The 13,367-nt window shown below is 42.4% G+C and overlaps 2 protein-coding genes across 4 annotated transcripts in view; one reads left to right on the top strand and one right to left on the bottom strand.

Annotated features, from left to right (window-relative positions):
* Positions 1 to 5,466, top strand: part of LAS1L (LAS1 like ribosome biogenesis factor) — a 59,772-nt gene extending 54,306 nt beyond the window's left edge. For all 3 annotated transcript variants that reach the window (XM_054996400.1, XM_054996401.1, XM_054996399.1), the window contains one exon: positions 5,153 to 5,466. In XM_054996400.1, the coding sequence (XP_054852375.1) occupies positions 5,153 to 5,243 (91 nt within the window). In that variant the 3' untranslated portion in view covers positions 5,244 to 5,466. The remainder of the gene's footprint in view (positions 1 to 5,152) is intronic.
* A 379-nt stretch (positions 5,467 to 5,845) lies between these two features.
* Positions 5,846 to 13,367, bottom strand: part of ZC3H12B (zinc finger CCCH-type containing 12B) — a 95,997-nt gene continuing 88,475 nt past the window's right edge. The window contains exon 8 of the mRNA XM_054996623.1: positions 5,846 to 12,595. Coding sequence (XP_054852598.1) covers positions 11,172 to 12,595 — 1,424 coding nt within the window. The 3' untranslated portion in view covers positions 5,846 to 11,171. The remainder of the gene's footprint in view (positions 12,596 to 13,367) is intronic.

Genomic DNA, 13,367 nt, shown 5'->3' with positions numbered 1-13,367 from the left:
TATGCTCGCAAGCCAAATCCTCACAGTGCTTGGGAACCCATATAACTTACTTACACATATAAACCATTCAAATTAGAAGATCCACACAGTATAAATTAAAAGTAGTAAATTTTGCAGTAGCTGTGGTATCAGTTTTGCCTACAATAACAGTTAGATTGAGGTCTGCAGAATCTGGTCACTCAAGGAGGCTTCAGGACTTGATCATGTTTTAGGACCCATGCGATACGTTTAGCCAGTTTCTGTTGTCCTCTTGTCAGACCCTGATTTGAGATATAACAGATGGTGGCCCACTGAGTGGGGTTGGAAATGTTTGTTCCCTGATGCAGCATGTTTCACAGATTGTCTTGTTAAGCCCTGAATGGGTACATGGGATGTGAGAAGTCTTCTCTGCAGAAGTGCCTTTAGCATTGTTTCATTGTTCAGGTTTCATTGCTTCTGAATGGGAAAGCTGGTGTTCCGGTAGCCAACTGGGCAAACTGAGCTCCATATTAGATACTACAGGGACAGGCAGCCCACAGCACACGTGCCAATAGCTGCAGACTGGACTTTGCTTGGCACTCAGGGCCAGATCTCCACCCAAGGAACCAAGACACTGGCCACTTGGCTGGTAACCACAGTAAAGGAGAAGGCAACAGGGCCTTAGGCCTGTCGTCCCCTCCTGCACAGCCACCAGCCAAGTCTGAGGCAAATCCCTGAGCTGCTGCCAGCACTGCTCCAAGTGTGTCTGGCCACATACAGCCCTTCCCTCCCATTTTGTTTACTGCACACCAACATCTTCAGAGGTAGACAGTGTTTTTTCAGCCCTTGGGCCAAATGTTGCTGTCACAAATCCACATCAAACTCAGGCTTGGGCTGACCTTCCTCTACCCTGAGGTAAAACTTCTCCTCTCTAAGCCTATGAAGCTGACTACTGGGCTGGGAAGCCTTTAGTAGCATGGTTGATGTTAAGCGTCAACTTTCTTGTCCCACCCTTCAGTAACATAAAAGTAGTGTGGTTACCCAGCCAAGTCCAAGTAATGGAAAGATCAGGGGTTTGCACTTCCCGTAAACAGAAACTGACACACAAGGCTTGGGGAGATTCAAAGAGTAACAGAAAGTTTATTTACAAGTAGGTAACGTAAAAAGGCAGGTAGGCAGGTGTTTGAACTGAAGTAATGGAAAGATTTTTGTACAGAAACTTCACTGGTGCGAGGCACAAAACACTTGGTATGATTCTAAGTTTCTGGCTTCTTTGAGATATGTTGATGTTATTAAACTTGAAGATGTTAAAGTGAGTTCTTTCAGAGGTTAGCACTGCTTCACAAATGCTCCACTTTTAACACACAGACACAGCACGACTTCCCCTCCTCTCCAGACCTTAGGGTGCTCCACTGAGTCAAACCCTTACTAGATACTGGGCAGGCATTATAGTTATGAGCTTATAGCTCTGTTCCTGGTGCTGAAGGGGAAATTCCTTTCTACCCACTTCCTTGGCCCACTATAATTCCCAGATCTCTTGTGTCTATGCTGGAATTAGTGTTGTCTTTCCCACTTTAGTCCAAGGACTAAAAGAGCTTCATGAATGCACTGATTTCACTTTAAGGGTACTCCTTCCTTCCTCACACAGACAACTCTCTGGCTGACCATCTCTGGTCAGAAGCCAGACTCCAAATCTCTTCACTTGTCAGTTTACTCCAACTGTCAACCTCTCAACATTCTATCACCAACTGCCATTTCAGGCTAGCTACCTGGCGGGGTGGGGGGGACCTGTCAGTCATCCTCCTCTCTTTACTGCTAGGCAATCCCAGCTTTTGAAGCTGAGTCAGTCAGTTGCCTGCCTCTGAGATACAAGATAAATTCAGCATGCAGGTTGTGAGAAGAGATTTTGTACATATTAAGAGTCCTGCTGATCTTGTGCTGATCTCTGTTTGCTCTCAATACTTTCAGTTTCTTTTTTGCTGGCTACCAGCCAAATCTTCCCCAGTTGCATATATAAGAAATCCCCCTCAGTTATTGGCTTCCAACCATAGACAAACAAAAGCCATTTTTTTGTTCAAACCCTATTCAAATACTGGGTTGTTTAACTGAGGGTGGGGCTTGGGTTCTCCCCACTTGGAGATTTAAATCATGTCACTGTTTAAAAACTTGTTACAAAAGCGAGGAAGAGCCACCCACAGGGAAACCGAGACTCTCACTTCAGCAGTGAGTTGTGAATATATGGTGGCTGGCATCTATTTTAAAAGGGAAGAAATGAGGTTAGGTTCACAATAATGAAATCTCTCAAGAAGGAAATTCTCCTGCGAACTGCTGGGGGAATTTGACAGCCGAGTATCAGTATCATGCACCTGGCATGGGGAGGGGGGCAAAAGAGGAAGAGGCAGAGTGACGTACAGGATGCAGCTGCTTTCCGGAAGAAATCACCATTGGATGGAGCTGCTTGTGTTTGCAAAACATCAAGCAGGCAAAGACGGTGCTGTGCCTGTACTCTGTGGCTCATTCCTAATCCCATTTTTTCTCACTCTCTCATGACTTCATGCACTCTTTCTACTCTTCTTTCCAAGCATATAACAAAAATAATCCTTTGATTTTTAACTCCTTTTGCCCTATCCAGTGTTTTTAACTCTCTTTGCCATCCAGTTATTTTTATGATTGAATTTTATGTCAGTTTATGATTGTAATGTTAATTTTAATATGATCCACTCTGAGCCCTGCACGGGGAGAGCAGACAAGTTAAATAAATAAATCAAATCCTATAATTGGTACAAGAATCCACCTCCATAGTGAGCTTTACCTGCTCAGAACAACCCCATCTTATAAGTGACAAGGTTTGGGATGTATTTGGGACACTGGTTTGGGACACTGAGAGATCTCTGTCTTTTGGTGCTACACCTCTGAAGATGCCAGCCACAGCTGCTGGCGAAACGTCAGGAACTACAATGCCAAGACCACGGCAATACAGCCCGGAAAACCCACAACAGCCATCATTCTCCGGCCGTGAAAGCCTTCGACAATACATTTGGGATGTATTGTCCTGTGTCCTGATTGCTTTGTTTCCTTCAGATTTTTTGTGTTATTTGCTGCCTGTGACCTTGGACCCCTTGGAATTTTTGGTGCCTAACATGGGCTTTCTAGTGTTGGGTATACAGTATGCTCAACGTGCTGTCAGTTTGGAAGTTATCCAGGCCAGCTACTTGCATTATTTCTTCAAGTCAACTTTGTTTCTGATTTCACTCTGTCTGAATTCTCAGTATTCTTCCAGGTTTGTAGAGATGCCTCACCATTTTGCAAACAGATCCCTTGTAGCCATTGTGTTGGGTCCTTGGCCAGGTATGAGAGATGCCTTTCAGCTGGGTGTAGAACTAAGATGCTCCTTTAGCATAGGAGTGAGGCAATCTCATGCTTCTGCCTTACACCAAGACCATTTTAGTGTAGATTTGGACCAAACTGGAATTTGGTACATTCAACCAGCCATGTTGGCCAGACACTTGGTAACTATCTGATTAGGGTATGAATAAGTTGTTTCCTAATAACCCAGGATACACTGTTTAAAGTGCCATGATGGAAGAAGAGTTAGATATAACAACCCACTAATATGTTACTAAAATTGGTGAATCACATTTGTCACTTTCCAGGCCATGTGTTGTTAAACATGTACGAACCTGGCTTTACCTTAGTACCCAGTGATGAGGGAATATGCAAACACTCAACATAATTTTGACTCATCCTCTGTAGTCATTTCTCTAAACCTTTGAGGGGGCGCTTGGGAGGTTCTTAGGTGCTCCTCAACATTTTATGTAGAAACAGAGTTGGAAGGGACCCCAGGGTCATCCAGTCCAGCCCCCTGCACAATGCAGAAAATTCACACCTGTCTCTCCCCCACCTCACCTCCCCCACTGCTCTATGCCCAGAGGAAGGCAAACAGCCCCCAGGATCCCTGGCCAATCTGGCCTGGAGAAAAATTACTTCTTGCATTACCCTGGGCATATAGGAAAGGGCCATGAGAGCCTGGCATCAGCTCATCCCTTCACGCCCTCCCTCTCCTGATCTGTGTACATTCATATTATGTCAGAGAATCATCATAGCTGTCACGTTAGGGAGCTGCCCTTTCATAGCAGAGGCTGACCTGGACATTGCAGCTATCCCTGAAGAAAACGGACTAGACCACTGGGGCACATGCTTTGGTAATATCCAAACCGAGTCACTGTAGTATGCTGTATGTGGAGCTGCCATTGAAAATTATCTGGAAACTTAATTTGTGGCTCTAGTGCAGTAGTGTAGAAAGTCCCAGGTTCAATCCCTGGTGTCTCCTGTTAAAAGAATCAGGCCGTTGGTGATGTCAAAGGCCTTTGCCTGAGATGCTGGGGAGTGGCTGCCAGTCTGAGCAGACAACACAGACCTTGAGAAGCAAACGGTCTGACTTGGTATAAGGCAGTCTAATAGGCAGTCAACATGTAGCACCAGTGCTTTGCCACCTACATGAGCTTGCCTGTTTGTGTCCACAATCTCTGAAGTGCTGTTTTTAAACTTTAAAGCCTTACCTCACGGACTGCTTCTGCCGCTACAAATCTCCCCTTTGAGATCAGTTCATGCTACCCTCTTGCAGGAGAATATTCCTAGAGTTGAGGTTGGTGGGCACTAAGACGTTTTCAGCTGCTGGCCGCATTTGGGAGGCCAAGGTTTGAATCCCCAACCAGCCATGGAAGCTTGCTGGATGGCTTTGGGTTAGTTATACAGACATGGCCTAACTTACATCACAGGGTTGTTCCAGGGATAAAATGGAAGAAGGAAGAATGATGTAAGCTGCTTTGGGGCCTCCCAATTGGGGAGAAAGGCAGGGTATAGATGATGTAAAAAATTAGAAAGCGTGACAAGGTTTTGGCTCCTAAATGTTTAGGCTGACTCCTCAAGCCCGAAAGAATTTGTCAAGGCCTGCTCTAGTGTGCTTTTAAGATACCACTTGTGCCTCAGTCCAGCAGAAGGCATCCCTGTTCCTTAAAGTACATGGTTTTTCACTCCAAAGCACCTGCTTGCTGTGACTTGCCCGTGAAGGCACAAAACAGCACCAAGCATCAAATTACAGGTATTAGTGTGTGTCTTGCACCTGAGGCAGGCATGCTTAATAAAATGAACCTGTTTTGAACCTTTCCCCTCTTCTCTCCACCCTCCCCCCCAGCTCCTCAGAATGGATTGGGTCTGGTGCCGAGGGATTATTATGGACCCAGAGCGATCTCCATAAATTAAAAAATGGTCTTCAGCTTTTTTGAGTGGAATTTCAACAGCCAAGGCACACAAATGCATCCGTGTTACAAAGGAAGAGAGAACAGAAGATGCTGATGTGGGTCCAGCCTTACCAGTGAATTCCTGTCCAGGGCAGCTCATTACTTATTTGCAGGGGCTGATTTTTGCCATAAAATTATGGTGGGGAAAATGAATGTGTAAACTTCTTGCCTTATGTTAATGGTTAAAAATAAAACTATCTACCGTTAACACTTGTTCTGCATTTTATAAGTATACTCAATATTCCATGTTCTTTTAGGGGCATTTCTTTCTTTGTGCTCCTTCTGAATATGAGTTGGGAATGAATTCTGAGCTTAAATAATTATTACACACAACAGTGACACTTAAATAGCGAGTATCTAACCAGCCAATGACTTTGTAAAGGGTGTGTGTGTGTGTGTGTGTGGGGGGGGGTGTTCCTGCTGCAGCCTGTTGAGCCTCCCATAAAGTCCTTTAGAGTTGATAAATAATTTTAAAATATTGGGCCACAGGGTGACATCATCTGTAGAATGTATTTTTAAACCTATTTCAAGTAAGCTTGTACTTTTTAAAAACTTGTAAAGAGAAATACACAAGATGATTTCAAAGGTGGTGATGCAAGCAACTCATTTTATTGAATACCTTTATATAAATACTGGGATATAAAACAGCTACATAAACCTGGTATACAGTATTCAGAATTACAACAAGGAATGGTGAGGGAAATAGGATTATCATTCCTGTAACAACCCTTGGGATGCATTAGTAGAGAAACTTCTTTGAATGCATCATTCACTAAATTGTGGACCCTAAATACAAAGTAAGACTGAGCCACATTAAACAGCTTTGTACGTGAATAAGCACTTGCATTCTTTCAGCCTGAACTAACTACAGAATTGAACCTGAACGTTCATGCGTGTACAAAATAGCAGCCCTATGGAAAAGGAATGCTCTACTTCAAGGTGCCGTGCACAGTAACTAGGACCTGCCCAACAAATGGACAGGCACCATTATTTTCAGGGAAATTTGTTCCAGCTGAACCCCCAACCTGGAGGATTCACTCAGCAGCAGTGGTCTGGTGGACTGATCCCTTTGGCTAGTTGTCTGCCAAAGCAAAGTTAATGCTCTGAACCCTTCAACGTTCAGCAGTTCAGTACATGTGCCAGTTCTAAGCAATTATGCAGCACTTCAAAACATAGTTACATGTCTCTGATGAGTTTTCTAAGCCCTAACCACTTCCCTGTTCTAAGGCAGAGTTCCCAACCACTGGTTCTGATTTCTACCAAGATAACCTGTGGGACAGACACAGCTGATGGAAAATTTGGTCTGCTCACATCCAGTATTGTTTAGTCTCTTCTCAGTGGTACCAGAGTTGCTGAGGTGTCCTATCCAGAAGAAATTTGCTGAAGAATGCTTACATAACACAGGAGGTATAACAGGGAAACATCTACAACTGGCTGTCATCTTCAGATCCCTCCAAAGGCATAGATTTTCACTGGGAAGAGAAACTGGTTTCTATTCCTTACCAAGATGACATTTTGATAATCTCAACCACTTAACTTATAAAACACTTCGTAGAAAAAAACCCAGCATGCATGCCCATACCAGTGGATGCCTCAAGCATGCATCTGTAAATAAAGTGTTGCACAAAAATAGTATACTGACCACAGAGATACCACATGCTGGCCTTGACCCTGCTCCAGCTGTGCATTACCAAGAGTGGCCGTAGGTGGTGGTGCACATCCAGCCAGTTCAATAAGCTTTGAATGAGCATCTCAAGACTCACACCCTCTGATGCTGCTGCATGCACAGAAACCAGCTTCTATGCATGCCTCACTCTTACTGGATCAGGTCAATTGGCTTTAAAAGTCCATCTTCACTCTTTGTCATTGAGACTTACATTATATTTGGGTCAACCAAAAACCCAAAGATCTTATAAATTTTTTACAACAATTAAACAGTAATGTTTAATTCTACAAATGAGAAAAGCAAACTACTGTAGCTCAATAATACATCAACACGAGTAACAGTAGTCAAATAACATGGACAAGCAAAAACAATACAAGGAAACAATTACTATTTACAAAAAGCACCACATTTTTAAAAATACCTTTTGGAGTTTTCTAGACACAACTCAGTTACCTAGCAAACTGTAAATGTAAGCACTTTCAATAATAAATTACAGAAAATCAAAATTCAAATTCATATTTGACAAGGGATAACTGTTACTTGGTCTCCACTGGGCCATTTTAACATTAACATAGGTATATATTCTGAAGCAGTTTGTTACACAATTAAATTGAATACTGTACTCTCAAAAAGAGCATTTTAAAGCAAAGTCTAGTATTTACATACTGGTAAAAGTGACTTTTTATATCATCCCTTCTACAGTAGAAGAAATTCTGCATTAAGAGATGAAGGCAGTGAAATGTCAGCATGTTTGAACTGGCACAAGAAATTCTTAGGAGAGAAAAGGTTAACAGAAGTGGATCAAGACACACAACAGAACCAGGCATAAAGGTTTCTTGAAGAAAAATAAAGAACAGCCAGAAATTTGCAGGCTCCTAGAGTGCTTCATTCTCCCCATCCTGTAATGCAGAATCTTGTGCAGAAAAAAAAATATTGGGGAGACCGTTTTAGGGAGATGGGGGTCCTTCCTGATACAGTTCTGGAATGCTACTACCTCTCCAAAGCAAAAGGCTTTAAAATTCTCAGTATATAAGAACAAAATAACAAGACAGTTACAATAAAATATCCTCATGCACTTGGCCTGCTGATTGACTTCTCCAAATTGCTTGCAACAGATTACCTTAAAATAAGAATAAAATAGGAACATCTGTTTTCATACATATGAAAACAGAAATCCATGCAAGAGGGTGTGGGTGAACAATTCTCATACTGAACCTAAATCATACTGCAGCAATTCTCTGTTGAGAACAAAAGCTGGATGTAAAGCAGTTTTACTGTTAATAGCTCTGGATATAAATATGAACATCTACCTTATTAACACCGATATATATTTTACAAAAACAAATCCATTGCAAGAACGCATTCATTTAATAAATAGACGTAAGATAACTTATGCAGCATAGTGCCCTTAAGCATACACACTTTGTGCACATTATAATAATAAAGTGGATTTGAAAAGTTGTCTTTGTTCTGCTAGAAACTGTTAAGTGCCCATTTTAAATAAAAAGATTCATAATCCTCCATGGGCTACTTCTGTGTGACACACAGTGTCACAAACATAGTGATGAAAGTACAATATTGAAGCTAATCTAGAGATGGCTTTTGTACATTTATTTTATACAATCAAGAAAGAGATACAATTTGTATCAACAAACAAAAGGTCATTTCTGGTTATTTGAGGCATTGCTCTCAGCTGCTTTAAGTAGAAAGTAACGAACAATAAAGAGATTATAGTTCGACAAGATGGTTGAGAAATCTGACCCTAAGTTTTTTTTTCCCAATCCAGATTTAAATGCAAGTTACTGTGTGGTGATGATGTACAATTTCAAGCACTGGGCCAAATTGGTGCCACCACTGAGCATTACTTAAAGACGGGATACAACAGTGGGGGACTACCCTCAATGAGGCATACCATCCTCCAGCAGCTCAAGTGTTAAATCAACAACCCATGGTTTTGACACAGATTTGAACACCAGCAGCACACTTCTGCCACAGCATAAAACATTTAGGAGTGGTCATGGTGGTCCCCCCAATAATTTGTATGACTGGAGCAAACCTAGTATCCATTTTAAATTGAGCTGGTCATCCTGAAATGGCCACCAGAGCCCCCTGAACTAGCTGACTGTTTGTGGCTGAAGTGATGTCATCCTTGATTGAATTTAAGAGGACATGTCCAGACAGCCTTTTCCCGCACACTCTATCAACCACAAACACAGCAGGCTGGCAAAGTTCTCCTTTTTGTTTTGACATTGGGCGACCAGGCAGAGGCCAAATTCTGCCCAAACAGCGCAGCCAAATGGGGGGTGAATCCTGCTGATCCATTCCACTAATGGTGGTGCTTTCCCCAGATGCAAGGGGAGTTCCCTTAACACGAGAGACTCAAAGAAAGCTCTCTGCAGGGGGGAGCACTTAGCAGCACAGATCCACAAGGATCTAGCCCAGACCACTTGCACATTTGGAATTATCACCACATACTGATTGTAACAGGTTGAATGCCCAACTTTCAGCACATCAGTCCTCCGCAGAACCACCCAAAGCATACTCCGTTGGCACAAGACAGAAATGAGCCTTCAGACAAATTGAGCCTCAAAGTAATCCATTCAAGTACATGATAAAATCTCGTTTATGGTTTCTGTTTCCTTTTGCCCTGGGATTAACGAATAACCAGAAAAGCAGCATGCAAGCCATTATCAAAACACCAGAAACAACCCTGACTGCAGCCTCACGTTCCGTGTGTTTCATAGTAAGAAACATTTAGGCAGTGTCACACCTTCTCATGAAGAAACAAAAGGCCATAAAACCAGGCCTTCTCAACTTTCATGAAAAAAAACTACAGTAGAAGTCAACAAGTCCTAGCTCGAGACATGTCGAGTTAGTAGTGGTTCAAAATGCTGAAATATATGTGGATTTAAAAAGGGTGTCCAGTCAGTGCAGCCTTGGAAAAGAAAAACAAAAAAGCCACCACCGCCATTAATGCCTCTCGGGGAGACATTCAGCTACAAAGTTGCCCACCCCTGAGCCAAACACTAGTTGGCACAAACATTGCCACCCCACAGACTGATATTTTTGGCCTATCAAAAAGAGTTCCAGGAAGTACATGCACACTTTTGCATGGATTTAAAGTGCAAAACTGAAACAATCTGGCAGCTTATGTTTCCAGATGAGCCTGCTTTGCAACATCAACCAAAACAGGCTGCGATTTTGAGGAGGAGACACCTAATTTGCTTATTCACATATTAGCATCCATTAGGCACAAGGAAATTTCTTGGTATGTTTGTGGTCAAGACACCAAAATCTTTTGGCAAGAAAACAGAATTTAAACTTCACCAATTTCTGATTTGTAGTTGAATCTTCATCTAGAATGGGTAGGATCAAGAGATCAGAAATTCAATCCATAACATTAAAAGGGGAAATTTTCATATGTGAAAAGACAGCCGAGGATCTTTTTACCTGCTATTTGCCATGACTCTTCCAGCCCCAGAGAGCACCAGCCAAGACTCTCCAGAAGATCCAATGCAGATAGTATGTCCCTATATGCACATTAACTGCTCCTTCATTCTTTCTAAGATGAGGCAACAGCTCTTGTGAGTAAAATAAAATCCCCCCTATGCACAAAGCAGATTTTCCCAATCAAAAAACTGACCTGGATGACTCCTACCCCAAAGCATCGATGCACATTGGAGCCTGTGGATTCGTGCGCCAGCACTCTTGTGGGCACATTCGGTCAACTGACCTGGGCTTGTGTAGTTACAGCTCTTTTGAAGATGGATGCCTGATAGGCCAAACACCTTTCTATGAGGATTTTTCAAGTGCACAGAGCTTATTTTAAAAGTCCAATTTGCTATGCAGCAACATGGTCGTTAATACTGAAACTGTTCACTGACTCATGCAATATAATTGCTAATAGCTTTGAATGATCTGTCTCAGACATACTAACATCTGACCTTTTGAATTCAAGAATGATACATCCATGCAGAAGGTATGCACTTCCTGTAAAATGCCTTTTTAAAAATCCCCGCTTTAAAAATTTTAAATACTTCTATTTATAACACAATCTGCTTTTACAGAATGCTTCACGTATATTAAATATAATTGCTACAACAATATACAGAATTGTATACTGCAGTTAGAAAATATTTACAAATTGAGAATATCTTTTGGATTGTGGAGATCTCATTCAGAATAATTGCACGATGTGTTCACTATATATTTTTCCAAATTCAAAGAGAAGCTCCAAACATACTATTTTAACGCCCCGTTCTCAATTTGGCAACAATCATAGCTGCCAACTGCTGTGCATCTGTCATGTGGGGATTCTTCTCCATTACAGAGAGGACAACACTAGCAGGAAAAATATTGCAGAGATTTTTATACGTTTGATACTGATGCTCTGGGATAATGTGTGGCTCTTGAGACTCTGCACAGACTCCAGCCCAAGGATTCCTCCAGAGCTGTTCCATCTTCTCGGGCATACTTCTCACCATTACAGGCTCATAACATGGTTGCATGAGGTTGTTGCTCAGTGGGTAGGAATGGTAAGCATAGGCATCAGCTGCACATGGTAATGGGTCCCAACTGGCATGCTGTTCTCGACAGAGGGGTGGCCTTTTTTGTCGAGTGGGATTACTTTCATAAAGTCGAGAATCAGAAATGCTGTCCATTCTCGTCATAACAAGGGCACGGCTTGGCTGGGCAGTGGCTGATGGGTGAACATTCTGGGGCACAGGGTAGTCTCCTGGGCAACTGGACCGTGCGCCAATGACTGGGTGTTGGACATGCAGTGCTAAATGGGAAGCTGAATGTTTGCGTGGAAGATGTTTTGATCCTTCGGTACCATAGCTCTGAACTCTAGTTAAGGTCTCGTGGTAACCATGAGAGAATGGCTGAAGATGACTTTGTGGGGGAAGTCGATGAACCTTGACACTGTCTTCTGGACTTGCATCTCCTACACCCAGATACAAATCCGAGTAAGAAGAATAAGAATCGTTACTCGTATGGCTTAAGCAACTGTCTGGACAAGGGCTAGAATTCCTTGAGTAAATAACTTGGTCTATTTCAGATCTGTAATAATCTGTGTTATGCATGCTGCTAATGCTCAAATTGGAGAAGTCACTGAGCATGGAATAATAGCCATGATCTCCTAAAGACTCATATTTTGGGTACTGTTCTGTGTAGTTGATTGAAGTACCATGGCTATTCGTGACCAGAATGGGAGGATACTGGACACTGGCCATGTGTTCCAGCGAGGACTTTTGATGGGTGAACTGAGATGACCCTGGTACAGGGCTACTTGCTGACCGGGTATTTAATGCCCCAACGGGGTGGCTTTTGGCAGGTGGAATGGTTGGTACACTCAATGCAGAAACAAGGGAAGGAACAGAGCTGGCCTCTGACTTCCGAGTCATCAACAGCCTCTCTTCAGGTTCCACAGCCACAGAACGAATGCTTGGATCTGACTGACGCTTGGGAGCAATGCGCTTCACTTCTGAACTGATTTCACCTTTGGAAAGAGAGGTACCAGTGCCACATTTAGCCAAAGCTCCTTCACTCATAGTTTTCACAGCAGATAATTTGGCACTGATGCGAAGCTCGTCTGCTACGGATCTCAGGGGCTGGTTTGCTCGTTCAGGGTGGTAATATTTGCATTTGTGTCCATAGGTGCATTTTTTCCCTGTAAAGAAACCTATCAGATTAGATATGATCCTTTAAAAGAAATCTGTGAGAATATCACTGAGAATTTGGGTTAGTTAAGACACCTGAACAAAGTAAAACGCTGACTGTGACTTGACAAAACTTTCCAGCACCATTCAAGATAACAGGGGTCTTAACAGTGCCATCCTAAACAATGAAATCAATGGAGTTAGAAAGATGCTTAGGGTGACACTGCATATACTCCAAAGTGTAGATTCTACACAACTGCACAATTCTTCTTGCCAAGAAAAACTCTGTGCCTGTTTCTCTCAAATGGTAACTCCCCAGGGGCAAGGGAGTTGGTGGGGAGCAAGGAGGAAGAGAATCTACTTTATCTAAGTTAAAATCTCTGTTAAGCTTCTACCCTGTCTCCTCTTGGGCACACCTAAAATAGCTGTGTGAATCTACTAAAATATGGTGAAAACTCATTTATTAAAACAATAGCTGCTTTAATTTCCTTGAACAATTGAGAGGTTCAGTAACCCATCAATATACACTGAATACTTCAATGCAGAAATTATTTTACTGTCCTGATACCATCTCCATATAATTCTATTTCTCTTTTATGGACCTATTGTAAAATATAGCTTACTGGGGATTCTTTTCCTACTAAACAGATGTATCTTGGGCCTGTCAGGCCATGAAAACTGGATTTGTGAAGCATTTTCAGCACAACAGCATTTTTTAAAACTGTGAATGAGTTCCCCAAAACATCTTCCCTTCCAACTATTTCCAAAGCCCTTCTCTACTCA

This window comes from Eublepharis macularius, chromosome 13, assembly GCF_028583425.1.
Source record: "Eublepharis macularius isolate TG4126 chromosome 13, MPM_Emac_v1.0, whole genome shotgun sequence".
Taxonomy (NCBI): Eukaryota; Metazoa; Chordata; class Lepidosauria; order Squamata; family Eublepharidae; genus Eublepharis; species Eublepharis macularius.
The sequence above is the reverse complement of the archived record's forward strand: the minus strand, read 5'-3'. Positions and strand labels throughout refer to the sequence as shown.